The 27,827-nt window shown below is 40.2% G+C and overlaps 4 protein-coding genes and 1 non-coding gene across 5 annotated transcripts; 3 read left to right on the top strand and 2 right to left on the bottom strand.

The window, feature by feature from the left end:
• Positions 1–132: 132 nt before the first annotated feature.
• On the bottom strand, positions 133–16,868 carry camk2n1 (calcium/calmodulin dependent protein kinase II inhibitor 1). The gene is made up of 6 exons (XM_058055364.1): positions 16,793–16,868; positions 16,198–16,273; positions 10,592–10,751; positions 7,489–8,237; positions 5,699–5,951; positions 133–1,129 (listed from the first exon to the last, which is right to left on the bottom strand). Exons 5-6 carry the CDS (start codon positions 5,865–5,867, stop codon positions 1,056–1,058), a joined length of 243 nt encoding a protein of 80 aa, XP_057911347.1. The 5' UTR covers positions 5,868–5,951; positions 7,489–8,237; positions 10,592–10,751; positions 16,198–16,273; positions 16,793–16,868; the 3' UTR covers positions 133–1,055.
• Positions 9,533–10,499, top strand: LOC131106381 (trypsin-like). Its single transcript, XM_058055366.1, has 4 exons — positions 9,533–9,708; positions 9,780–9,921; positions 9,995–10,252; positions 10,321–10,499. Exons 1-4 carry the CDS (start codon positions 9,533–9,535, stop codon positions 10,468–10,470), a joined length of 726 nt encoding a protein of 241 aa, XP_057911349.1. The 3' UTR covers positions 10,471–10,499.
• On the top strand, positions 12,313–18,193 carry cdab (cytidine deaminase b). Its single transcript, XM_058055362.1, has 4 exons — positions 12,313–12,558; positions 17,206–17,317; positions 17,419–17,476; positions 17,596–18,193. Exons 1-4 carry the CDS (start codon positions 12,387–12,389, stop codon positions 17,734–17,736), a joined length of 483 nt encoding a protein of 160 aa, XP_057911345.1. The 5' UTR covers positions 12,313–12,386; the 3' UTR covers positions 17,737–18,193.
• Positions 16,691–16,772, top strand: trnas-aga (transfer RNA serine (anticodon AGA)). The gene has a single exon. It is a non-coding gene; the product is annotated as a tRNA-Ser (tRNA).
• dnajc16l (DnaJ (Hsp40) homolog, subfamily C, member 16 like) lies at positions 17,915–27,762 on the bottom strand. Its single transcript, XM_058055342.1, has 15 exons — positions 27,346–27,762; positions 27,107–27,173; positions 25,928–26,073; positions 25,408–25,583; positions 24,950–25,134; positions 23,836–23,940; positions 23,322–23,480; positions 23,064–23,194; positions 21,578–21,755; positions 21,322–21,504; positions 21,170–21,246; positions 20,380–20,460; positions 20,211–20,300; positions 19,298–19,468; positions 17,915–19,168 (listed from the first exon to the last, which is right to left on the bottom strand). Exons 1-15 carry the CDS (start codon positions 27,531–27,533, stop codon positions 18,676–18,678), a joined length of 2,430 nt encoding a protein of 809 aa, XP_057911325.1. The 5' UTR covers positions 27,534–27,762; the 3' UTR covers positions 17,915–18,675.
• Between the last annotated feature and the right edge of the window lie 65 nt (positions 27,763–27,827).

The raw sequence follows: 27,827 nt of genomic DNA, 5'->3' as shown, positions 1-27,827 counted from the left end.
TACACTCGTATTGTGTTCAACCTCCTCATACAAAACTAGACTTCTGTGTTTTTTTTTGCTACACTTGTAAACATTTAAAAAAACAAACAAAAAAAATATACACGTCATCATTCGATAAGCAGTAAATAGTACTTTGATACAGCCTTTATTACAAGATATCAGGCCACTGTACAAATACGCGTGAATGGTACAGTACGGCATTAAGACTGCTGCTTGAGGTTGGTCATTCAAAGCTGTTTTCACGAGGTGCTTCAAGAGTACACAAGTTTCAGAGCTTCCGTTGCTGGGCATGCATGTTTTTTTTAATTAGCCATGCATGAGTTGTTATTTGTTGTGTTAGCCCTAAAAAAAACCCAACAAACCAACTTTAGTAGTAAACGCACAACCAAAAAAAAAAAAAAAACACAAGTTTTCCGGCGCTGGATAGCTTATCCCTTATGAGGTTTGGCACACACACACACACACGATAATGCACAATGTAATATAAATAGTTTATCAATACAGCGTGTACAGCCAAGTATCACCAAACTCATATTAGAAATGAATAATGAAATTATGATAACAAAAACAGGCAACATCGAGAAAAAAAATTTCTCTCAACAGGCTGAAAATTCACTGCAAAAACCACCGAAATAAATACAAATAAATAACAAATTTGTGCCGTTTCTTATGTACAAACTCATAAACTGTTATCACAAAATGTGTGCTTTTATTTTTATGTTTAATTCATTTCCGCATCCTCTCCCTGATTGGTCACTTTGCTCCATTTGTACCCCCGACACTCCATTACTCTTATTTGATTTATGGCAAAAACTGGTGGGGGGTCCACACGGGGGGTCTCCTTTGTGTGTGTGTGTGTGTGTGTGTGTGTGTGTGTGTGTGTCACCCAGATGGCCATGACTGCCTTGGAGAGAAGGGTGTGTGGAAGTGCTGCTTGCTTGCTGCCACTTGAAACAAAGTGCTTATATACAATGTCTTTGGATTAAAACTGGTAAATATCGCCATTTAGGAAAATCTCAAGTGTCTTTTCAAGAAAGGGGGGTGGGGGGGGGGGTCTAAGCATCCGGCTGGGTCTTCTCTGTTACATTTTTCAGTGCATCGTCATCACCGGTTTCATCCTCGATCACAACTGTGGGTGACAGAAGGAGTTAATGAAGAGGACAAATTCAAGCTCAAGATTATTTTAACGTTTACATAAAAATAATACACTACATGCATGTCAGTGTTGTGTTCAGGAACCATCAGGAACACAGAATATTTTTATAATCAATCAATCAATGAGTGACATATAATAATTATGCATGTGTATGTGTATATATGGGGAGGGGGGCAGGAAATACATAAAAATAACACACTACATGCATGTCAGTGTTGTGTTCAGGAACCATCAGGAACACAGAATATTTTTATAATCAATCAATCAATGAGTGACATATAATAATTATGCATGTGTATGTGTATATATGGGGAGGGGGGCAGGAAATACATAAAAATAACACACTACATGCATGTCAGTGTTGTGTTCAGGAACCATCAGGAACACAGAATATTTTTTATAATCAATCAATCAATCAATGACATATAATAATTATGCATGTGTATGTGTATATATGGGGAGGGGGGCAGGAAATACATAAAAATAACACACTACATGCATGTCAGTGTTGTGTTCAGGAACCATGAGGAACACAGAATATTTTTATAATCAAGCAATCAATTAATGACATATAATAATTATGCATGTGTATGTGTATATATGGGGAGGGGGGCAGGAAATACATAAAAATAACACACTACATGCATGTCAGTGTTGTGTTCAGGAACCATCAGGAACACAGAATATTTTTTATAATCAATCAATCAATGAGTGACATATAATAATTATGCATGTGTATTAATGATGCAGCATGCATCATATGGGGAGGGGGGCAGGAAATACATAAAAATAACACACTACATGCATGTCAGTGTTGTGTTCAGGAACCATCAGGAATTTTATAATCAATCAATCAATGAGTGACATATAATAATTATGCATGTGTATTAATGATGCAGCATGCATCATATGGGGAGGGGGGCAGGAAATACATAAAAATAACACACTACATGCATGTCAGTGTTGTGTTCAGGAACCATCAGGAACACAGAATATTTTTATAATCAATCAATCAATCAATCAATCAATCAATGAGTGACATATAATAATTATGCATGTGTATTAATGATGCAGCATGCATCATATGGGGAGGGGGGCAGGAAATACATAAAAATAACACACTACATGCATGTCAGTGTTGTGTTCAGGAACCATGAGGAACACAGAATATTTTTATAATCAATCAATCAATGAGTGACATATAATAATTATGCATGTGTATTAATGATGCAGCATGCATCATATGGGGGGGGGGGCAGGAAATACATAAAAATAACACACGACATGCATGTCAGTGTTGTGTTCAGGAACCATCAGAACACAGAATATTTTTATAATCAATCAATCAATGAGTGACATATAATAATTATGCATGTGTATTAATGATGCAGCATGCATCATATGGGGAGGGGGGCAGGAAATACATAAAAATAACACACTACATGCATGTCAGTGTTGTGTTCAGGAACCATGAGGAACACAGAATATTTTTATAATCAATCAATCAATGAGTGACATATAATAATTATGCATGTGTATTAATGATGCAGCATGCATCATATGGGGAGGGGGGCAGGAAATACATAAAAATAACACACTACATGCATGTCAGTGTTGTGTTCAGGAACCATCAGGAACACAGAACATTTTTATAATCAATCAATCAATCAATAAGTGACATATAATAATTATGCATGTGTATTAATGATGCAGCATGCATCATATGGGGAGGGGGGCAGGAAATACATAAAAATAACACACTACATGCATGTCAGTGTTGTGTTCAGGAACCATGAGGAACACAGAATATTTTTATAATCAATCAATCAATCAATCAATCAATGACAAATAATAATTATGCATGTGTATTAATGATGCAGCATGCATCATATGGGGAGGGGGGCAGGAAATACATAAAAATAACACACTACATGCATGTCAGTGTTGTGTTCAGGAACCATGAGGAACACAGAATATTTTCATAATCAATCAATCAATGAGTGACATATAATAATTATGCATGTGTATGTGTATATATGGGGAGGGGGGCAGGAAATACATAAAAATAACACACTACATGCATGTCAGTGTTGTGTTCAGGAACCATGAGGAACACAGAATATTTTCATAATCAATCAATCAATGAGTGACATATAATAATTATGCATGTGTATGTGTATATATGGGGAGGGGGGCAGGAAATACATAAAAATAACACACTACATGCATGTCAGTGTTGTGTTCAGGAACCATGAGGAACACAGAATATTTTTATAATCAATCAATCAATCAATCAATCAATGACATATAATAATTATGCATGTGTATGTGTATATATGGGGAGGGGGGCAGGAAATACATAAAAATAACACACTACATGCATGTCAGTGTTGTGTTCAGGAACCATCAGGAACACAGAATATTTTTATAATCAATCAATCAATCAATCAATCAATGACATATAATAATTATGCATGTGTATGTGTATATATGGGGAGGGGGGCAGGAAATACATAAAAATAACACACTACATGCATGTCAGTGTTGTGTTCAGGAACCATGAGGAACACAGAATATTTTTATAATCAATCAATCAATCAATCAATCAATGACATATAATAATTATGCATGTGTATTAATGATGCAGCATGCATCATATGGGGAGGGGGGGGGGAAATACATAAAAATAACACACTACATGCATGTCAGTGTTGTGTTCAGGAACCATCAGGAACACAGAATATTTTTATAATCAATCAATCAATCAATCAATGAATGACATATAATAATTATGCATGTGTATTAATGATGCAGCATGCATCATATGGGGAGGGGGGCAGGAAATACATAAAAATAACACACTACATGCATGTCAGTGTTGTGTTCAGGAACCATCAGGAACACAGAATATTTTTATAATCAATCAATCAATCAATGAGTGACATATAATAATTATGCATGTGTATTAATGATGCAGCATGCATCATATGGGGAGGGGGGCAGGAAATACATAAAAATAACACACTACATGCATGTCAGTGTTGTGTTCAGGAACCATGAGGAACACAGAATATTTTTATAATCAATCAATCAATCAATCAATCAATCAATGACATATAATAATTATGCATGTGTATTAATGATGCAGCATGCATCATATGGGGAGGGGGGCAGGAAATACATAAAAATAACACACTACATGCATGTCAGTGTTGTGTTCAGGAACCATCAGGAACACAGAATATTTTTATAATCAATCAATCAATGAGTGACATATAATAATTATGCATGTGTATTAATGATGCAGCATGCATCATATGGGGAGGGGGGCAGGAAATACATAAAAATAACACACTACATGCATGTCAGTGTTGTGTTCAGGAACCATCAGGAACACAGAATATTTTTATAATCAATCAATCAATGAATGACATATAATAATTATGCATGTGTATTAATGATGCAGCATGCATCATATGGGGAGGGGGGCAGGAAATACATAAAAATAACACACTACATGCATGTCAGTGTTGTGTTCAGGAACCATGAGGAACACAGAATATTTTTATAATCAATCAATCAATCAATCAATCAATGATATATAATAATTATGCATGTGTATTAATGATGCAGCATGCATCATATGGGGAGGGGGGCAGGAAATACATAAAAATAATACACTACATGCATGTCAGTGTTGTGTTCAGGAACCATCAGGAACACAGAATATTTTTATAATCAATCAATCAATGAATGACATATAATAATTATGCATGTGTATTAATGATGCAGCATGCATCATATGGGGAGGGGGCAGGAAATACATAAAAATAACACACTACATGCATGTCAGTGTTGTGTTCAGGAACCATCAGGAACACAGAATATTTTTATAATCAATCAATCAATGAGTGACATATAATAATTATGCATGTGTATTAATGATGCAGCATGCATCATATGGGGAGGGGGGGCAGGAAATACATAAAAATAACACACTACATGCATGTCAGTGTTGTGTTCAGGAACCATCAGGAACACAGAATATTTTTATAATCAATCAATGAATGACATATAATAATTATGCATGTGTATTAATGATGCAGCATGCATCATATGAGGAGGGGGGGCAGGAAATATATAAAAATAACACACTACATGCATGTCAGTGTTGTGTTCAGGAACCATCAGGAACACGGAATATTTTTATAATCAATCAATCAATGAGTGACATATAATAATTATGCATGTGTATGTGTATATATGGGGAGGGGGGCAGGAAATACATAAAAATAACACACTACATGCATGTCAGTGTTGTGTTCAGGAACCATCAAGAACACAGAATATTTTTATCATGCAAGTGAACATTTTTGCATGTGATGCATTCAATGACACACATGAAACTTATGTTGCATTACCAAAAAGGAGGTCAAAAAGCCACAATTGCAGAACATGCAATCACACACACACACGCAGGGTTCCTATAGTGGCGCAGTCAACACAACACAACACAACACAAGGGTATTTAACACAATTTACCCCTTTTGCTCCGGCCTATTTGCCCCAGCTTGGGCGGACGTTTGTTCTGCGAGCCGTTAAAGAAGTTGTTGGTGTCTTGAAGGCGACAAGTGAAGGAAAGGTGTCCCTCCTCGCCCTCGTTTCCATAATGACTCATTTTGTCTTCGTTGAAAGGCAGCACCTCCGACATCTCCGGACGCGGCTTTCGGGAACACGAAGGCGCACTAAAAAGGTGGAGGTCCTCGCCGGGCGTGAGGACGTCGTCTCCGGTGAACTATTGGAAGAAAAAGCAGAAAAAGGATGCAGCGAAAAACGCCAATGTGCACACAAGCCCTTTGTTGTTTGGCCACAACATGTATGTCTTGGAAATAACAGCAAATGTCCTCAAATCATCCACTCCTGCAGATTAGCTTCAACATTATTGAAAATTCCGATTTTTTTGCTGCGTCCTCAAAGGCGTATCGGTTTGGAGACCAGGATCCGTGTTGGCTGCGCCCACCACAGTTTGGAGTCCCTGGCGCCGCAAATGTGAGGCAGAGATGCAAATTGAGGAGCGATGCAAAACGCGGATTCCGGGGAGACCTGGACGAGGGAGCCGCTCAGAAGGGGGGGGGGGGGTTCTCTGCTGGGAAAAAAAAAGACCAAGACGAGACCACCCGATGGATGCTCCCACTCCGCAGGACTCAAATGGTGTTGTGGATGTGGAGTAGAGCCCCCACCGCATCACAGGATTCTGCGGATCGCTTGGACGGACGTCGGGAGGCGAGACCCGGCCAGCAGGAGGCGGTACTGGACTAGGATGTGACATCTGGCCTCCTTGTGGACTTGTGTGTCCACTATTGTGGACAACAGTCGTTACTAGTCTAGTGGTACTAGAACTTTATTTTTTACTATCATCCATTTTTATCTGCTTACGGTCATGGGCAGGCTGGAGTCTATTCCAGCTTACTTTGGGCATAAGGTGGACTACACCCTGGTCCAGCCGCCGGTCAAACACCAGGAACATTCCGTATAGACACTGAGAACCGGTTCCACCGTCAAGGAATCATTAATTCCTTCTTTAATTAAAGAAGCTGGAGTCTTCTTCTTCTTTCTCTTTGGGCTTCTTCGTCTGGCCTCTCTGACTTTATCTCTAACATGTAATGTCCCTCTGATGTGCTCCTTCCTGATCCTATCCATCCTGGTCACTCTCATTGGGAGTGACCAGGATGGATAGGATCAGGAACCAAAGAAGCTGCAGTCTATCTTTGAGAATCTATATTTTTTGAGAGTTGGGACACCATAGGAAGATTCCAGTCAGATCATGGACATTTCATACTAAACATCCTGGTCACTCTTATTGGGAGTGACCAGGATGGATAGGATTAGGGAGCAAAGAAGCTGGAGTCTATCCTGATCGTATCCATCCTGGTCACTCTTATTGGGAGTGACCAGGATGGATAGGATTAGGGAGCAAAGAAGCTGGAGTCTATCCTGATCGTATCCATCTTGGTCACTCTTATTGGGAGTGACCAGGATGGATAGGATCATGAACCAAAGAAGCTGCAGTCTATCTTATCTATAAGATATCTTATAGAATCTATATTTTTTGAGAGTTGGGACACCATAGGAAGATTCCAGTCAGATCATGGACATTTCATACTAAACATCCTGGTCTGCTGTGGGACTGCTGTGATGAAAGACGCATTTGGTACCTGCCCTTTCAGTAGGTTGGACAATTTTTCTTCATAAGACGATGTGAGATCCAGTATCAAAAAACAAAATAATAACGATAGTAACTAAATGATGCAATGTCAGAAGACTCTACTTACATGACTCTAACATGTAATGGCGTCTCTGATGTACTCGTTCCTGATCCTATCCATCCTGGTCACTCCCAATGAGAACATCAGCATCCTCATCTCTGCTACCTCCAGTTCTGCTTCCTGCCTTTTCCTCAGTGGAACTCTCTCTAGACCAAACAACTTTCATTTGGAAGAAGAATATTTTTTTATACACAATTTGAGTCCACTATGTCGATGTCAACCAACAACAACAACAAATATTGTGGTTCTGTGGTTCTGTGGTTGCCCCCCACACCCCACCCCAGCCAATGTAGAACCTTCTGTTTGTCATCTCAGTGTTGCACCTGAGGGAGCCATGAGGAGCCTGGGATCACCTTACCTCCCCTTCACAGTGTAAATAATTCCCAGGGGGGGAATGTACGCTGTATGGATGCTAAGTTCCACAAAGCACATATTCCCACGTGAAGCAACTTACTGTGGAAAAACCCCCCAATGTGTTTACACCAGGGGACATGTGACAAACAACATAAAAGGTGCGTGCATGGTCACACCCCTCCAACTAAACACACACACACACCACTCTGGTGCTGATTTAGCACTTTAACAATATAATATCTCCAATTTAAAACTCCATAAAACAAAACATTTTTCTTTGTTTTCAGATATCTATTGTCGGGAACGTTTTGTTGTGGCTTCGACTAACAAATATGTCCGCCGAGTGTCATTTCTCTGCCTCGTTGGGTTTCAACTCTCTCCCGCCGGACAATGGGAAGAGCCTGTGAGAACAAAATAGCATAAAAAGTGAGTCATAAGAGTTATGATGTGACACTCACACGAACGCTGGACCATTGTGGAATCATAACAAAGACATTGACAGCAATATAAGGTTGTGGGATTGACATTCCGTACAAACGAGTACATGGCCGCACGTCTTGGACTTCCTGTGGTTTCCTCAGCAAATTCTTTTTAAGGTGAGATACCTTAGCATAGGTTACATGCGTCCATGTGCCTTATTTAGTCGTTTATTTAGTCATTTTAGGGACACACATTGTACTGTACTGTAATGTACATCATTTACTCATTTACTCTTGTATTGCATCTCAGGATGGGGTAAATATCTCTAAATATATTAAGAGTACAAAAGCAATCAAAGTGAAAGGTGGCAAATATTTACTGCTTTGCATATCTTTTTTTTGTAATTTCAAAATGAATAATTTAAAAATGAAAGCATTTACTGCAACACTAATAGCAATTATTGCCTGTGATTTGTTTTGGAGTTTTTTTTTTGTTTTTTTTTTTTAGTAAAAATGAAAGGTGGCAAATATTTACTGCTTTGCATATCTTTTTTTTGTAATTTCAAAATCAATAATTTAAAAAGGAAGCATTTACTGCAACACTAATAGCAATTATTGCCTGTGATTTGTTTTGAAGTTTTTTTTTGTTTTTTTTTTAGTAAAAATGAAAGGTGGCAAATATTTACTGTTTTGCATATCTTTTTTTGTAATTTCAAAATGAATAATTTAAAAATGAAGCATTTACTGCAACACTAATAGCAATTATTGCCTGTGATTTGTTTTGGAGTTTTTTTTGTTTTTTGTTTTTTAGTAAAAATGAAAGGTGGCAAATATTTACTGTTTTGCATATCTTGTTTTTGTAATTTCAAAAAGAATAATTTAAAAATGAAGCATTTACTGCAACACTAATACCAATTATTGCCTGTGATTTGTTTTGGAGTTTTTTTTTGTTTGTTTGTTTTTAGTAAAAAAGAAAGGTGGCAAATATTTACTGTTTTGCATATCTTGTTTTTGTAATTTCAAAAAGAATAATTTAAAAATGAAGCATTTACTGCAACACTAATAGCAATTATTGCATGTGATTTGTTTTGGAGTTTATTTGTTTGTTTTTTTTATAGTAAAAATGAATCTGGTAGCATCCTTTCACGTCCCTCTGCTGCTTGCGTTCCTGAAAACTGGGGACTCAGTTCCCTTGGACCATCAGGCATCCAAAGAATCATCCAAAAGTACAAAGCTTGTCAGTAAAAGTACTTTTTATGCAGCAGAAATAATCTGATATGATAATAAATGTATTCTTCTCAGGTGTTGGAGCTCAGAGAATCATTGGAGGCATCGAGGTGCCCCCCTATTCCATCAAGTACCAAGCCTCCCTGAAGTTCTTCAACTCCCATTTTTGTGGGGGAACCCTCGTCCACCCGGAGTGGGTGGTCTCTGCCGCCCACTGCTGGAGGCCGTAAGCTACTGCAGCTGTGTCAACTTTGAATGACCTTCAAGAGCTAAAATATTTGCTTTTCCTTTTTCTAGACGTCACATGATTAAGGTGGTGCTCGGTGAACTCGACCTGACGGGAGAGGAGGGCGTGGAGCAGAGTTTCAGCGTTTCAGCGATTGTCACTCATTTGAAGCGCCAACGCTGGGCCTTTGATCACGATATCATGATGCTGAAGGTGAAACAAAAATGGACGCTGAGCTAAAATAATACCACCATATTGACTGAGGCTCATTGTCTTGGTGCGTCAGCTGGACCGGCCCGCCACCATCAACGCCGTGGTGGATGTGGCCACCCTGCCAGAACCTGACTCCGAGGCCTTGGATGGCGACACCAGATGTAGAGTCAGTGGTTGGGGGGTGACCTGGCTCACCAGTGCTCGTCTGTCACCGGTGTTGAGGTCAGTGGATGTGGACGTCTTCCCCAATTGCTGGTACTACTACCGCTTCAGGATCACAGACAACATGATATGTGCTGGTTCTACGACGGGCGGGAAAGACGCCTGCTTGGTGAGGACCCAAATTGTCTGTGCAAAAAAAAAAAAAACACCAAACGCAACACTTTTTTTCATTTACAGGGTGATTCGGGAGGACCCTTGGTATGTGAAGGTAAATTTGAGGGCATCGTGTCTTGGGGGATCGGTTGTGCCCACGCTAAGTACCCTGGTGTGTACACCAAGGTTAGAAACTACCTTGGATGGATCAACTCGGTCATCGAGAAGTACTAATGGGACTGCTGTGATGAACAAGCAGCATTTTTTCTTCATCAGACAATGTGAGAGCCAGTATCAAAAAACAAAATAATAACGATAGTAACTAAATGATGCAATGTCAGAAGACTCTACTTACATGACTCTAACATGTAATGGCGTCTCTGATGTACTCGTTCCTGATCCTATCCATCCTGGTCACTCCCAATGAGAACCTCAGCATCCTCATCTCTGCTACCTCCAGTTCTGCTTCCTGTCTTTTCCTCAGTGGAACTCTCTCTAGACCAGGGGTCGGCAACCTTTACTATGAAAAGAGCCATTTCACCCACTTGCCCACTGAAGAAAAATAGCCTGGAGCCGCAAAGCATATAGTATGTTTAAAACAACATTGGAGGGAATTTGGGGGTATCAAAGTAGTTCAGATAAGAAAAGACGAGTTGGAGTACTCTTGCTAGTATTGGAGATAAACTTACATACATAAATGTATGTGTAAACTACAGTAAACTTACCTGATTTGTTTACTCTGGCGCAAAAGAGTTCCCATGCCGCTGTTTTTAAATGATTTCCAATTTATTTATTAGAATTGTCAAATAAGTATTACTTATTTTCCTTCATGTACTGAACTGAATAGCAGTCAGAACTCACTCAGGATGCATTCATGGTCTCAGACAAAGTTGGATTTTTTTAAAACTCATTACAAAAGACATGCATTTTCCCCATTCAGGTGTTAAAAAATATTCAAGCATTGCAAAGGGAGCCACAACAAAGACGCTGAAGAGCCACATGCGGCTCTGGAGCCGCGGGTTGCTGACCCCTGCTCTAGACCAAACAACATCGCTGGTCTCACCACGTCACTAGGTTCTGAGGATGGGGGGGGGGGTATGAATGAATGTAGTAGACATAAAAAATAAAAAAATCCCCAAAACAAATAATGAACAAGAAGCAGTGATCAATGATATAATAATCATTATTATATTATTAATTAGCCTATTATTATTACTATCATCATCATTATTTGTTCTATTATTATTATTATTAGTAGTAGTAGTAGTAGGCTAGTATTTGCTTGCTTATTGGCTTGCTTATTAGCCTGCTTTTGCCCTATTATATGAAATTTGAGATTTTTTTGTAAAAAAAGAAAACAATATTTTTTAAATCAATAAAAAAAAAATTAATCAATTAAAATGATCAGATTATTTAGGGGGGCTTAAGAACATTTTAGGGGGGCCCTATTACATGAATTTTGTCAAGAGATTTTTTTGGTAAAAAAAAAAACAATAATTTTTTAAATCAATAATTATTTTTTTAATCAATTAAAATTATAAAATTATTATCATAATTATTTATGAAATTTGTCAGAGATTTTTTGGGTTAAAAAAACTCAATAAAAAAAATCTATAAAAAATATAAAACTATTTAGGGGAGCTTAAGAACTTTTTATGGGGGCTGAAGCCCCCCTAAAATAGGCCTAATGACGCCACTGGTGAGTCTAATGCTATATTTTAACTCACATCACCCAGACTAAGAACCAGGTGTTCTTCTAACTGAGCTCCACATCTACAGTCGATTCAGTACCAAAACTGCTACCTTTTTTTTCCCGTCCATCCACCCATTTTCTATACTACTTGTCCTTGTTTTACCTCTAAGCAAATATTACATGTACTTGCACTTCGGATTTTCCACTTATTCCGGAACAGCTATGTCCTTACAGACCTGTCCTCCCCGATGATGCCCTGAGTCATGACAAGAAAAACCCCATCAGGCTCAAAGTCAAACAATCAAAAACAAACAGCAGCACCACCACCTGCTGCCTAAAGACAGCATGGTCGGTGTGCTGACATCCCGGCAGCTGATTGGCTGTGACATACCCGCTCGCCCTTCCTACTGTTTCATTCACATTTAAAGCTTCACTACCAGACACTGGCACACAAAGAATGGAGCGAGTCAAATACACTGGACAGTTGATGAACATTGAGGATGTTGGCATGGAAACGGTGAAAAAGTTGATCCAGCACTCCCAGGAGGCAAAGAAGCAAGCGTATTGCCCGTACAGCAAATTCAGAGTGGGAGCGGCTCTTCTGACCGTGGACAACTACTTATTCACAGGTAGTCTTTATAACTGATGCTGGTATTGAATATGATCATTGCGTTTATACGGGTGAAATTTGTCATGATCGGTTTTGGGATTTTGATGATGATTGATGAATGCTTGTGTAAGGCTGTAAACATTGTCCATGGCTGTCCATGACCTGCTGTAATAAATAACCAGCTGGTCTCTCAAGGGTGGGAGTGGAAGGGGTCACGGAGGCAAAAGAGAACATTGACTACGCTACTATTTTCACGGTTTTTAAAAAAAAAAAATCTTCACTTTTTGTACATTTATTTATGTTACAGCCGTTTTTCAAAATGGATTATCTTCATTTTAACCCTCAAAAATCCACATAATGGCAATGTAAAAAAATAACAAAAAATTGTTGGAAGTGTTTTTGTAATTTTCTCATTGATCTTCTGAGTATTCTATTGCATGGTGAATTCCACTGATTGATTTGGGAAGGCCCACACCCGTCCATAGACTGTCCCACAGAAATCAAGCCATGAAAGAAACGGAATTATCCATCAAACAGACCAGAGGAACAATTCTAGTGAAGGCTGCAAAAACATTGCTGCAACATTAAACATCTGTCACTCATAAATAGAATCATTTTGGATTCATCAGGAGTCCTCTGAGCTCATGTCAGCGTTAGGTATTATAGTCATCCCTCGCGATCAATTGGTGCCAGATCCGACTGGGTGATTTTCCACAAAGTATGCTTACAAAACCTTTCTAAATATTATTTTGAGCACCCTAGACATGAAATGACACTCATATTATTCATTGTTTTTCCAACCCTAATCAAAACCTACCACTTCCACACGGAATGGGAGGAGAACTTGTTTTCACTCTATCTTGTTGGAGACGCCATGGCTGCTCTTCAATGTAACTGACGCCTAGTGACCAGAATACTGCATACGACTTGACTTTGAATATTTTTTGACAAATAACAGGCGATTGTCAACACAATTTTGGAAAAAAATGCAATACAATGGGGTGATGTTGCATTTACATTCAGATTCAGTCTGTTAACTTTGTACTGTTAGCTCCCCCCCCCCAAGGAGAAGGCCAAAACACAAAATCCCACACAGTACAGCTCATTCTCACTAAATACCATAAGAGCCAAATGATGGTGTTGACTGAGCAGCCAATGCTCCTTATATACCCGCCCAGCCCTGCTGATTACTCGGACCTTCAGCTGTGGGGAACACCTCAGGTGCTTCCACTTGCTCCTAACGAACAAGGTGATTCTTGTGGGGAAAAAAACCCAAAACTCATAACAGTACATCCAGTATCATATATTGTTATGGAAAGCCTAATGGACACACACACTCACATAGCACAATTAGAGTTGTGCAACACTTACATACAGACTATATAGACTCTGTGTACTGGGGGAATGGCTAGAATTGAACATAAGTTGAATGCATACAGATGTGGTCAGTTGTGGACATCAGTCTGGGGCAAATGTTCACCTTCCAACAGGACAATGACCTGACAATGACCTTCAGATAATGAGGTTTGCACATATGGAAGTAAGACCTCAAAGAAGTTTGGGAGAGTTTTTTTCTAACCTCGTTTTTCCTAACTGCTGCTTGATTACCGTATTTTTTGCACTATAAGTCGCTCCGGAGTATAAGTTGCACATGTCCAAAAATACACAATTAGGTAAAAAAACAAAAAAACATACACTACCGCTCAAAAGTTTGGGATCACTTGGACATTTTTTTGGGCCAGTGTGAGATATGGCTTTTTCTTGGCAGTCCTGCCATGAAGTCCAGCATCCTGAAGTGGCCGCTTCACTGTTGATACTGACACTGGTGTTTGACGGCTACTATGTAACTATGAAAACTACTACTTTGTCTTAAACTACACACTCTCAGATATTTGTGCAGCGTTTTTCTGTCCTTGTTAGACCCGGTTTGTGCTGCTCTCTGAAGGGAGTAGTTAACAGCATGGTAAGAGATTTTGGTTTTAGTTTAGATTTTTTAGATGGCTTTTCTAATCATCTATTAGCCTTATAAAATGATGAACTTGGATGAGCAGCCATACCAGGAGATTGATGCAGAGGACTGACAGTTGTTGATAGTAGGCCTCTATGCAAAAATGTACATCCTTGTTTCAAAATCATTGATCTGATTCATTTTAATTGTTTGTGAAATGCATGAAACTGTGTTTTTCTTTGGAAAACAAAGAAATTTGCAAGTGATCCCAAACTTTTGAGCGGTAGTGTAAGTCACACTGGAGTATATAAGTCACGTTTTTTGCGGGTAATTTATTTTCCAAACTACTTGACCAAAACAGACATTACGTCCTCTTGGAAGGCAAGTTCTAACAATAAAAGAATAGAGAACAGGCTGAATAGGTGTAAGATATGCTAACACAATGCTTATTCAGCTACACAAAAAGTAAACATGAACAGAAAAGGTGTCCAGTGTTTATGTAACAAAACTTTTTTCATTTATAAGTCGCTCTGGAGTATAAGTCGCAGGAACAGCCAACCTATGAAAAAAAAGTGTCACTTATAGTCCGGAAAATACAATATATGGGCATGCCCAGGTACAAGCTGCAGTCCTGCCTGGAATAAATTGAAACAGAGCATTTTGATTCATTATAGAGTACTTTGCAGTTACATAGCTATATGAGCTACATTAGCCAGTATGCTATATTTTGATTCATACAGCTCAGCTCAGCTTTTTCAGTCAGGCTGCGTTAAACAGGCGGGGATTTTCAATCTTTATCAACGGTTGTGTTTGTGTTGAGTTGGCCTCTCCAGAGCTTAGCCAGTCATGGTTGGGGGGGGGGGGGGGGTGTCAAAGAGCTGAGAGTGCAAAGACCCATGGAGTAGCACACAGATGGCCAAAAGGCCTCCTCTTATTTATTCACGTGCAGACGGTACCAATCGGTGTTTATGTGAGAGGAGGCCTGTATTTGTACACATTCATGTGGAAGGGTGGAGCCAATGAAGAAGGCTAGGTGGTAAAGCTAAAGCTAACACAGGGGTCAGCAACCTGCGGCTCCAGAGCTGCATGTGGCTCTTCAGCCTCTTTGTTGTGGCTCAATTTGCAATATTTTTTAACACCCGAGTGCGGAAAATGCACGTCTTTGTAATGAGTTGAAAAAAATCCAACTTTGTGTGAGACCATGAATGCATCCTGACTGAGTTCTGACTGGTGATTGGATGAGCAGACAGGATGTGATTCAGTTCATTTGACATAAAAAAAACAGCTGCATGGGAACTTGATGGCGCCAGAGTAAACAAATATGTTTACAGTAGTTCACACATACATTTATGTAAGTTTATTTCCAATACTCCAATACTAGCAAGAGTACTACAACTTGTCTTTTCTTATCTGAACTACGTTGATAACCCCAAATTCCCTCCAACGTTGTTTTAAACGTATGTTTTGCGGCGCCAAGCTATTTTTCTTTAGTAGGCAAGGGGGTAAAATGGCTCTTTTCATAGTAAAGGTTGCCGACCCCTGCGCTAACATAAGAACTCACCATGGGAGGTGGAAATAAATATGCACCAAAAGGAGAACAAGACCAGGAAAAAAAAGCACTTATACAGTATTCAGCTGGGGTAGACTCCAGCATACCCCTTAAGGTTAAGGTTAACAGCATGGAAAATTAACAGATGGAAAAAAACTCACCTTGCCTTTTTAATATTCATATCTGTCAATATTTGTGTTATAAAACGTAGCTTGTGGTCCTCCGGCAATACCAAGTCTAAACACAGGAAAAAAAACAGAAATATTTTATTACATTAAATAACTAAAACGGGCGCCGCCAGGGAAAGAAAAACTAAAGGTGGTAGGTGGTTTCCTAAAAAAGGGTGACAGGTGACCACTTTACCTTTTTTCAACCAATAAATATAAAAACAACACCGCTAGCATGTTACCAGTAGTCATTTAAAAGAACCGGTTGAGCGAACAAATGTCAATATTTGATTTGCAAAACGATTTATTTCCATTTAGTGTGAGATTAATTAATTAATTATAGGGATCCTTTGTTAAAAAGAAAATGTAATTGTGGTAACAAGTCACATTTGGAGTCCGATGACCGGAAGCTAGGCTAATAGCACTAGCTAACTGCTAGCTAGCGTAGATAATGCCGATAGAAAGCACAGCTAAATGTAGAGTATGAGTTGTCGTGGCCGAGTGGTTAAGGCGATGGACTAGAAATCCATTGGGGTCTCCCCGCGCAGGTTCGAATCCTGCCGACAACGTTCTTTTAGGAAGTACTTACAGTAAGTTGCAGCGTTGACTCTTGTACAACGGAAATATTGGGACATTCTAATAAAGCTAACGCTTTGATCCAACATATGAACAGAAACGGCGCTGATTGGGTGAGAATATTGGAATAATGGACGCGGATTGGTTGAAAATTAGGACAGACAGTCAGCACTCATGTGGCGCCAAAAAGTTGTAAAGATACTTCCTGGCAAGTCAAGCAATACATGCAATGGAAGATGATGTCTTTTTTAGAGTATACTGTAGGTAATTACTATAGCTGTATTTTATACATATATAAAATAAATAAAATATATTTTTTATATATAAAATAAATAAAATATATTATATATATATAAAATAAATAAAATATATTTTATATATAGGAACTTACCACTAAGATACCTGTTCACTATGTGTCCCCTGCAGGCTGCAATGTGGAGAATGCATGTTATAACCTGGGAGTGTGTGCAGAGAGGAATGCCATTTCCAAGGCAGTGTCTGAAGGCTACTGTGCATTCAAGGCCATTGCAATCGCCAGGTAGGAATAAAACTAACTGCTATCCCCCTCGTATTCCCTTTTAGACAGAAACATACTGTAGAAACCTACAGTATCATTGCATGTTTTATCTGCCATTGCAGCGACATGAGTGACCAGTTCATTTCTCCATGCGGCGGGTGCAGGCAGTTCATGAGAGAGGTACAAAAAAAATAAAAAAAAAGGATCAAAAAAGTTCCTTTTGCATAAATATTGATCAATTTCAATGGACATGGTTTGAATTTTTGAGTTTTTGTATTGGCTTGCTTTCATTTGTGCAGTTCGGGTCCAGCTGGGACGTTTACCTCTCCAAGCCTGATGGCACCTACAGAAAAATGACCGTCAACCAGCTGCTCCCGGTCTCGTTCGGCCCTGAAGACCTGGCTATGAAGAAAGTACCGGACATGGCCAATGCGTGCTGAAACTACAATACAACTTAAATGTAATTATAGTTCATAGTTTCAAGTGTTTATAGTACAAACTTGCCACTACAACTTCCGACTTTGTATTTTTAAGTATACATAATGAGAACTGTATTCTCTAGTGTTGATTGATAATTTTTTTTGTTACTGGATTTGCATTAATACATTGAAGCGAGCATGACAGAAACAAACATTTATTAGTTTATAATAGAATAAAGGACACATATCAAAACAATATGCACACATTTTAATAAATAGTTTATAAAGAAGCACTAGATCATTAAATGCCATAAACAACAAAACATGAGTTACAGTGTAATGCAATTATTTTTTTTTCCAGAAGCTAATTATTTAATTATGGAATAAAAAGACAGTATCCAGTGCAAATGAGCTATACGCTTGTTTGTGGTTGATGTTCTTATCCCATGCTTTATAATAAAGTAAATCTTTCACTGCTTTGACAGTTAAGGCTTGAAATGGTTAACTACTTTTAAAAATCCCTTCCAGCTGTGCCTTTTGACGTTCATGAAGAGCTATCGTACGGGTTAGAATTTGCATTTGCCTCTAAACGTGTTTAGACGCTCGACTACAGCTCATTAACATGCACAATTAAGCGTTCTAAGACCCGTGATGGCCTTTTCGTGAGCAATAAACGCAATAGCTCGGTGCTGAAACCTACTTGCGCCAAAAGGCTTGTTCAGACGTGGCATTAGCATGTGTCCCGTATGACGCCCATCACACAGAAGCCTGTGCCCGGTGTGCCACAAAAACAAACACATCTTAATAGTGTTGCATGCAAATCAAAGCGTCCCAAATGTTTGAAATGCTCCCGGGTTTTCCAGCAAAGGCCAGGTCTGAACAGGCACAAAGAAAACTTGGGGTTAACTTCATAAGAAAGCAAGACCACTAAGGGTGACGGCTACCGTAGTAACGCCGACTTCAGCTCTCAGCGGCGAGGTTGTCGGCATCATGGAGGAAAGGCCAGGAAGGGACCTGCCACCTGGGCAGAGTACCCTCCATGAGCCTCTCCATCCACAGTCCCAGTCGGTCTAACTTGTGGTGTACCTCGATGCTTGTGGCTCTACTCGACCCTCTCTTGGAGCCCGATACGTTTTCTCTGGAATGGGATCGGGATCGAGAGTCTGAGCTGGACCTCGACCTCGAGCGGGACGTTCTCCTGCTCTCAGAAAACGAGGTCTCTGAGACGGACGAGGCGTCGCGAGGATCATCTCCTGTGAAGACGGGCCTGAAGTGGCAAAAGTATTTCTTGTAGCCATTAAGCGCCAAGACATGGCCGGTGTAGTCTGAAGAATCCTCGTCCTCGTCGGAATGGCAACGGGTGCGTGCAGTGTCCGCCGCCGAGTGGAGAAGAGTTGGCATCCAATGACGATGCTTGTCGGCGTTGAGGAAGGAGAAGTGGATGGTCTGAGTTCTGTAGTGGCGGAAGGGTTTAGAATTAATTGGTTGAACACGCGAACGGAGTGTTGCTGCGGCAAAACTACTATAATAACGTAATATCACTGGACCTCGGGTATTTTCCATGAAAAGTCACATGACTTACCCTGAGAAAGAAAAGACCTCCTTGGCAAACTTGCGCAGCAACGCATTCTTTGATGCATTGGTCAGCACCAGTACCACGTTGATGTGGCCGGGCCTCAGCTTGACCAGGTTGCTGATGTACGTGACGTCCGTCAGCTCTGTGACCTCCACAAAATCCTTCTTGGGGGGACGGCTGCAAGGTCCATGAACAAGGGGAGAATTACCATAGTGGATTTACATGTTCTGGATGACAATCCAGGCGGCACGGCGGGCGAGTGGTTAGCACGCAGACCTCACAGCTCGGAGACGAGGGGTTCAATTCCACCCTCGGTCATCTCTGTGTGGAGTTTGCATGTTCTCCCCGTGCATGTGTGGGTTTTCTCCGGGTACTCCGGTTTCCTCCCACGTTCCAAAAACATGCTAGGTTAATTGGCCACTCCAAATTGTCCATAGGTATGAATGTGAGTGTGAATGGTTGTTTGTCTATATGTGCCCTGGGATTGGCTGGCCACCAGTCAAAGGTGGACCTTGCCTCTTGCCCGAAGACAGCTGGGATAGGCTCCAGCAACCCTCGTGAGGATAAGCGGTAGAAATTGAATGAATGAATGAATGGATCCAAAGATGAGGGCAAATATTAGTGTATATGTCGACTATTCTATATCAAAAATGATGGCTACTACTATGTACATTTAACAACGTTGTACTACTATGTACAACGTTTTGCCTAATCCTGCTAATATTCACTATGTATAGTGAAATGAACTGATAGTTCTCTTGGTAGATTTAATTTAATGTTTGAAGAGGTGGTCGCTCAACAGTCATTTTATTGAAATGACAACCACCAAAACCGCCAAAACAACTACAGTCGTACATCCGAAAAGTAGAAATTTCCCCACAACCTTAATTAGGTTTTGACATTTGCCCCCAAGAGTTACCTTGAGGTATTGGCTCTGTTTGACGTATCCTGCTCAGTGTGAGGTTGCTCCTTTGGTGCTTGTTTCCGGGGTTCACTCTCACCTGGTTCACTAAAAAAAAAATAATACAAAAGATAAACAAGCCCTGCTTACCAACCACAATGCTGTAGGAGAACCGTTCCTCTCTCACCTGAAGGCCTGGATGATGACAGTCCCAAAAAGAATGAAGAGAGCCGAGAAGATCAACGACAGGATGGGCATCATCTCTCGCCTTGAGGGAAGACACACCATCATGTACGGTATATACGGTATATCAGTATGTTAATGATACATACTTGGCATACTGCGTGTGTAAAGATGATTGTTGATGCCGCTGAACTTAACAATAAACTTCAAGTGAGCAGGTATTTATCTTTAAGATTAATTAATTTATAAAGGACTAGAATGACACAGCATCCACATGGCTCTTCCATCCTTGCCCCCGTTCCCCCTCTCCTTATCTCTGTTTGCTAGGCTTCAAAAAAAGTACAAGTCATATCTAATGGTCATTTATATGTTTTAACAAGTATAATTATTATCCATAAAATGTATGTTGTGTGGGCTGCACGGCGCATAAGTGGTTAGTACGCAGGCCTCACAGCTAGGAGACCAGAGTTCAATTCCACTCTCTGTGTGGAGTTTGCATGTTCTCCCCGTGCATGAGTGGGTTTTCTCCGGGTACTCCGGCTTCCTCCCACATTCCAAAAACATGCTAGGTTAATTGGCGACACCATAGGTAGTGTCCAGGGTGTACCCCGCCTCTTGCCTGAAGACAGCTGGGATAGGCTCTAGCACACCAGTGACCCACATGAGGATAGAAAATGGGTAGAAAATGAATGTTGTGTTAACTTTTGTGTCTGGAACGCATTATGGATTAACCAAAAAAATATTTTTTCCCAAAAAATGCAACACAAGGATTTCATAGGAGAGTTCTGCCTTACCAGTTGGAGTAGAGAAGGTCATCATAAACTTGCAGGATGTAATCATAAGCAGTATTCAACCATTGAATGAGAAAAATCTGGACGGTGAAAAAAAAAAAAAGCATGTTATTAAATCCGTTAAGAGATGTATTCCCGTGCCTGCCGTGTCTTACAGGTGCCATCTCGTTGTTGAGCTCTGGCAGGGTGGCGTCAGAGGTCAGATACGTGGGGTCCTTCTGAACGAGCTCCAGATGCTCAAGGAGGCGGTACTTCTCCTCCTCGCTGCCGTTCCAGCCACCAATTACAGAACGGTACAGCACCTTGCCAGACGGGCTGCGCCTCTCGAGAATCAACACCTGCCAGATTGTCGTCTGATGAGGTTTTCATCATATTTACAAGATACGCGCATGCAAAAAAAATGTCACTGACCTGGGGGGAGAGGACAACCTGGTTGGGAAGGAGAGCCTGGCAGAGAGGCTGCTGCTGACTGTGGTAGACATATGCAAAGCGCAGCACCTCCTTTTTATTAGCGGTGGCAAAGTCCAAGAAGGCCTTATTCCCGGGGAGAAAAGCTTGGTCCTCACTGGTGATTAGCAGCACACAGTATCTGCAGAAGAAGTTCGATTTCTTCAAAGTGGGGCCAGATATATTCATTCATTCATTTTCTACCAAGGATCGCGGGGGTGTTGGAGCCTATCCCAGCTGTCTTCTACACCCTGGACTGGTGACCAGCCAATCACAGGGCACATATAGACAAACATGGCATCTCCTATCACTTGTATGCGGACGACTGCCAGCTGTACTTGCCACTCGCAAAAAATAATCATGCCCCCCTGACACCCCTTCTTGAGTGCTTAAGGGATGTCAAGGCCTGGTTGTCTCACAACTTTTTAATGCTTAACGAGGAGAAGACCGAAGCTATCCTCCTCAACTATAAAGGCCCCCCTATAGACTTCGGTCCCCTCCAAAACAACATTCGTCCCTCAGCCACCAGCCTTGGCGTCATAATAGACAGTGATTTTAAACTCAACAAACAAATTAATGCAGTTATAAAATCCTGTTTTTATCATCTTCGGCTTTTATCTAAAATTAAATCTTTTTTATCTTTGCAACACTTTGAGCAAGTCATGCACGCTTTTATTTCATCACGTCTGGACTACTGTAATGCACTTTACTCTGGAATTAGCCAAAAGTCTCTCTCCCGCTTACAGTTAGTCCAGAACTCTGCGGCACGGCTTTTAACAGGAACCAAAAAGAGGGAGCACATCACCCCAATTCTGGCCTCCCTTCATTGGTTGCCTGTTCGTTTTAGGATTGATTTTAAGATTTTATTGTTTGTTTTTAAGGCGTTGAATGGGCTGGCCCCCAAATACATCTCGGACCTCATCCAAGTTTACTCTCCAGCTCGGTCACTGAGGTCCGAGGGCCAGCTCCAACTTGTGGTGCCCAAGACGAGACTTAAGACCAGGGGGGACCGAGCCGTTTCTGTGGTCGGCCCCAAACTATGGAACTCTCTCCCCTCCCAAGTAAAAAAGGCCCCCAATATCGAAAGCTTTAAGTCTCGTCTTAAAACCCACTTTTATTCTCTGGCTTTTAACTCAGAGTGAGTCGTATGGTCCTGTGTCTTTTAGTTCTTTGTTTTTATTGTAATTGGTTCTATTTTTTATACTTTTATTGCTTTGTTTCTTGTTTTTAATATTTTAATATCTATTTTATTATTTTATTTCTTAAATTCTCTTTTAGTTTTGGATTATTACTTTTTATTTTTACTCGTCTGTGCAGCACTTTGGAAACTCTGTTTATAAAATGTGCTATATAAATAAAGTGGATTGGATTGAAACAACCATTCACATTCATACCTATGGACAATTCGAGGTCTTCCTTTAAAAAAATACAATGACATAGTAAGTCTTACTTCCTTCGTCTGTGAAATTGCTTAACGGGGCACAGCTCGTCAAACAGCTCCTGGTTGACCAAACGGGGAACTTGCAGGAACTTGTTGTTGGAAACAAACTCGTCCATGATCTGCCGCTTCATTCCTCTCGCCTACAACACAGAGGAAGAAGCAGGTTGCTAAATAAATCACCAAATGCCTGCATTATGTCCAAAATATTCCCAATCCTAATATGACATCCGAGGAGGGAGAGTGCGTTCATGTCTTTGTGGGATGTACCTGGATGATGTCCACTGGATTTTCAGTGTCTTCTTTGAATAGCAACATGGTGGGGGCGTACGAGTTTATGTGGAACTGCCGCAGGAGCTGGATATTGTGTGTGTCGCCTTGGTCCACGTAGCCAAAATGAACATAGTCTCGGAATGCAAATGCTGTTAACTGAAGAGAAGAATGGAAATGTGGAAATATTTGGAAAATCAGAGGGAGGACAATATTCAAGATGGGAACACAAGACCTGCCAACCTTGCTTAACTCTGAGTGTTAGATGAATAAAAAAAATCAGACACAAACAGAACTCAACAAAATTTGTACCTGGAGAGCAGCTAAGCGTACAAATGTAATTAAAACAGAAAATGCATGCAGTGTACAAAAATGTGTACATGTTGGTAGGTCCGTTGCAACACACTGTAGAATAATAATGAAATAACAATAACAATAATAATAATAATAATACAAAAATGTATGTGCTTAGCATATTAGGCCTCTTGAGGCGCCAATCCAAAGCATTTCTTACCTTGTAGACGAGAGGAACGTTGGCAACTTGGTCAAACAAAAGAACACTGGGCTTGTTCTCAACATGCCAGCTACCTAGAAACTGCTGGTAGTTGTCATCAGTAATCTGAAAAAAAAACCCAGCACAAAGCGTTACAAATTTAAATGAGCAACATTACATTTGTTTTGTGCCCACAGTGAAAGTCATAACATTTTCTGGTGCACTCCGGCACTTTCCATGGGAATTTATCTACCTACTTAAACATCTTACAGCTCGGCAAAATATACTTGATCTATTTTATTTTTTGAATGTTTTTTTTAACGCTGCATAAACACTCATTGTGTTCTGCTTCCTTGTGGTGTATAGGAGCAGTCTATCAGTGCTCTGTTTTATGTGTGTTATTGCATTTACAACAGCTACCAGTAGAGGGCATTGTACACTCATGTGATACTTGAAAGTCCTGACACAAGTCAACAAGGCCAACATGCTAACCACTCCAACATATGGGGTGTGGCCAACATATACTGTATACATATACAATAGCGAAAAAATTAAGTTGGCTACTTTGCAGATTTCACTTATTGCAGGCTATTTTAGGGACCTAACCCTGTGATAAACAAGGATATCTATACAATTTATGGTAGTTAAAACATTTTTGAGAAGGATGTGAGTCAGGCTTAGGAATTTCATTCATTCATTCATTCATTCATTCATTTTCTACCGCTTTTCCTCACGAGGGTCGCGGGGGTGCTGGAGCCAATCCCAGCTGTCTTCGGGCGAGAGGCGGGGTACACCCTGGACTGGTCGCCAACCAATCACAGGGCACATATAGACAAACAACCATTCACACTCACATTCATACCTATGGACAATTTTGGAGTCGCCAATTAACCTAGCATGTTTTTGGAATGTGGGAGGAAACCGGAGTACCCAGAGAAAACCCACGCATGCACGGGGAGAACATGCAAACTCCACACAGAGATGGCCGAGGGTGGAATTGAACCCTGGTCTGCTTAGGAATTTATCATAGAAAATTTCCATCAATTTACCAGAAAGATTTTGTCAGTTGCAAAGCCTTTCTGGACATTCTCTACCTTTGTGAGCTTTATCTGTTTTTTTTTTGTTTTTTTTTTACCTTTTCAACTAGCTTCTGGGGCAGGAGGTCCTCAATGAATTGCCGCAGGTACTCTCGAACAATGGATTGATGGAAGAAGGTCACTCTGCCGTTCACCAGTCCGATGATGGAGGGAGCGCGGTGAGCTCCCAGTTGGTTGGCCAGACGACGTTCATAACCCAGATCGACAATCCCAATGCCCACACCTGGTGGAAAAACAATTGAGCGTATAGATAGAATGGATAGAAAAGATCTAAACCTGGTCCAAAGATTATTAATCATATTTTTGTCTTTATTATGTTCATGAAGGTACTTGCAAATGAGTACGCATGATGTGAGCTGGGTCTTTGTATTTTATTGTATTGTTTTATTTTATGATCGATGTTGGTTTTAATATATAACTGGCAGCGAGCAATCACAGTAGCAATGCTGCGACGTGTTCATGCTACCACATGCGTGCACATTTGCACGCGTCTTACCCAGTGGCTCCAAGTCCTGCACAATCTCCTTCCACACAGGCTCGATGTGGATGCACGCAAAGCACCACTCCGAGGTCACTTTGATGAGGTAGGGCCTTTTGTGGCTGTCTGGGAGGACATCGCTGTTAAACTGAGCGTGGTGGAGCAGGTATTTGCTGTCTGCAAAATCCCTGGACCTGAAGGAGCGAGAGACAGGATATTGAGCTTTTTTAAGGTTATGACAGGATGGAACGCTATATATATTCTAGTCACAGCTGTTTATACAAGAGGTTATTTATTTTCACACTCGCATGATTCAGTTAACATGTTAAACTCTTTAATGTTGCCATTAAATATACTAAAAGTTTTATGATCTGTTTGACCCTGTAACTGATTCTTTATATTTACCATAACTTCCACAATATTTTAGCTTCCACTGTACCTCTGAGTTCTGTGTGATCATACATGATTTCTTCCTTTATCATCAAAAAAACTATATAATGGATAGATTTTAAAGAAATATGAGCATGTAATGTAATACCTGGGGAAATGAAAAAAGGACTCATCGAAGTAGAAACCATTACGGAAGCTCCGGAAGCCATGATGTTGGGACTGGCCAAATGGTTGGTTTTCATCCATCTGCCCATAGCGGTCAAAATTGGCCCTTCGCTCCTCATTGGATAAAATCTGCATGTAAAACCAAACAAAAATTAATCACCAACGTTGGAGCGTTAAAAAATTATCTCTTAATTCCAGAGATTCTGCCTAAAATGTGACACTGCAGTGAATTTTATTTCCATATACTGTAGCATGCAATAGCTGTAGGCACCTTTATGTTTGTAATTTTAGCAATGCTCTTACAATGATCACATGCCACTCACGGAGCACATACCGTACAAAGGGAAATACAATATAGTACAGTACATGTTTTATGAATTATTTAGTAGGAGTAGTAGTCGTAGTCGTAGTAGCTACATCGTGGTTCATGTAGGATGACAAATAAGCAAACGGTGCCATTGCGGTTATGTCAGGTGGACTGTTCCATTCATCCATTTTCTATGCCGCTTGTCCTCATGGACGCCTATCCCAGCAGGAGGCGGGTTTTCCTCTGGGCTGCCTGCTCGTCAATCACAGGGCACATATAGACAGACAACCATTCACACTCACCTATGGACGATTTCAAATGTCCAATTTACTTAAAATTAGGGCTGTCAATCGATTCAAATATTTGATCGCAATTAATCGCATTTTTGGCTGGAGTTAACTCAGAATTAATCACATTTAATTTTTGATTAATTACGTTTTTAGCTATGATAAGTACAGGAAATCTCTTTGTGATAAAATACAATACAAATTTCCCCACTGAGGGACGAATAAATATATCATATCTTAAACAATTCAAAGTGCAAGTACAACGATAATTACATCTAATTTGATGGAAAAGCATATCAATTTTGGAACTACGGGCCATTATTTAAAGCAATACAGTCAGCAAGCATATTTTTGTGTTACTATTTTTCATATTAGCTCTTAAACTCGCTCACAAATGTTCAGTAAATACAAAATGTGAGCGAGTGAGACCTCTCACACCGACGCAAACATGTTTTTGTTGATTTGTGTCACTTTTCCTAAGAAATTAATGTTCAAGTCGTCAAACAGAGGCTGGATTAAAATGTGAATCAAGTTGAATGGGACACACTGGTTCTTGGATTTGACTCACCTCATATGACTTTGAAATCTTAATGAACATATCTTCTGCATTGGGGTCTTTATTTTTATCCGGATGCCTGAAAAACAGTGTACACTTAAAATGAGCGTGAAATACATACAGCCATGCTGTGATTACTCACAGAGATTATTATTATTATTATTATTATTATTACAGAGATAACAAGCAGGTGTCACTTGACATTGGTAAGACAGTATCGCCCAGTTGGGGTTTGAATATGATTCACTCACCATTCTTTGGCAAGATTCTTGTATGCTTTTTTGATTTCTGCCTGACTGGCGCTCCTGCTGACACCCAGGATTTGATAGGGATTGTGTCCAGAGGTGGTTTCCACCACAGAGTCAGTCAGAATTAGGAGAAAGATGGCGAGCACCAGCAGACATGGCCCAGGATGACGGCTGTTCCCTCCAGCAGTCATTGCTCGTCGCTGTCCCTCACCGCTAACGACTGAAGTAGCGTTACACAACTATCGTGCCGTGCATCGATACGTAAAGTTAGGAGCTTAGATTGAATTTATTGTTCAAAACGTTGAGATTAAAGACAGACATTGTGGTATTTACAACGCCGAACACATTATTTTGTAGCTAGTGGTGTACATTAGCAAATACTCCGTATCATGGCTATGAATTGAATGACTTCCGGCTGTTAGTTTCAAATTAAAAATAAATATAGACTCATTTGATTAGAATACGATTGTAAAAATTCTAATCCG

The sequence above is a fragment of the Doryrhamphus excisus genome, chromosome 18 (assembly GCF_030265055.1).
Source record: "Doryrhamphus excisus isolate RoL2022-K1 chromosome 18, RoL_Dexc_1.0, whole genome shotgun sequence".
Classification (NCBI taxonomy): Eukaryota; Metazoa; Chordata; class Actinopteri; order Syngnathiformes; family Syngnathidae; genus Doryrhamphus; species Doryrhamphus excisus.
This window is presented reverse-complemented; position numbering and strand designations above follow the sequence as displayed.

Coding starts and splice junctions, on each gene's coding strand:
- dnajc16l (XM_058055342.1), bottom strand. CDS start 27,533: ATGACTGCTGGAGGGAACAGCCGTCATCCTGGGCCATGTCTGCTGGTG. Junction 25,584..25,927: donor TCCTTTTTTCATTTCCCCAG/GTATTACATTAC, acceptor TCGCTCCTTCAG/GTCCAGGGATTTTGCAGACA. Junction 21,247..21,321: donor TCAACAACGAGATGGCACCT/GTAAGACACGGC, acceptor TTCACCGTCCAG/ATTTTTCTCATTCAATGGTT.
- cdab (XM_058055362.1), top strand. CDS start 12,387: ATGGAGCGAGTCAAATACACTGGACAGTTGATGAACATTGAGGATGTT. Junction 17,318..17,418: donor AAGGCCATTGCAATCGCCAG/GTAGGAATAAAA, acceptor CTGCCATTGCAG/CGACATGAGTGACCAGTTCA. Junction 17,477..17,595: donor GCAGGCAGTTCATGAGAGAG/GTACAAAAAAAA, acceptor TCATTTGTGCAG/TTCGGGTCCAGCTGGGACGT.
- LOC131106381 (XM_058055366.1), top strand. CDS start 9,533: ATGATAATAAATGTATTCTTCTCAGGTGTTGGAGCTCAGAGAATCATT. Junction 9,922..9,994: donor ACGATATCATGATGCTGAAG/GTGAAACAAAAA, acceptor TTGGTGCGTCAG/CTGGACCGGCCCGCCACCAT. Junction 10,253..10,320: donor GCGGGAAAGACGCCTGCTTG/GTGAGGACCCAA, acceptor TTTCATTTACAG/GGTGATTCGGGAGGACCCTT.
- camk2n1 (XM_058055364.1), bottom strand. CDS start 5,867: ATGTCGGAGGTGCTGCCTTTCAACGAAGACAAAATGAGTCATTATGGA. Junction 1,130..5,698: donor AATAGGCCGGAGCAAAAGGG/GTAAATTGTGTT, acceptor TGTCACCCACAG/TTGTGATCGAGGATGAAACC.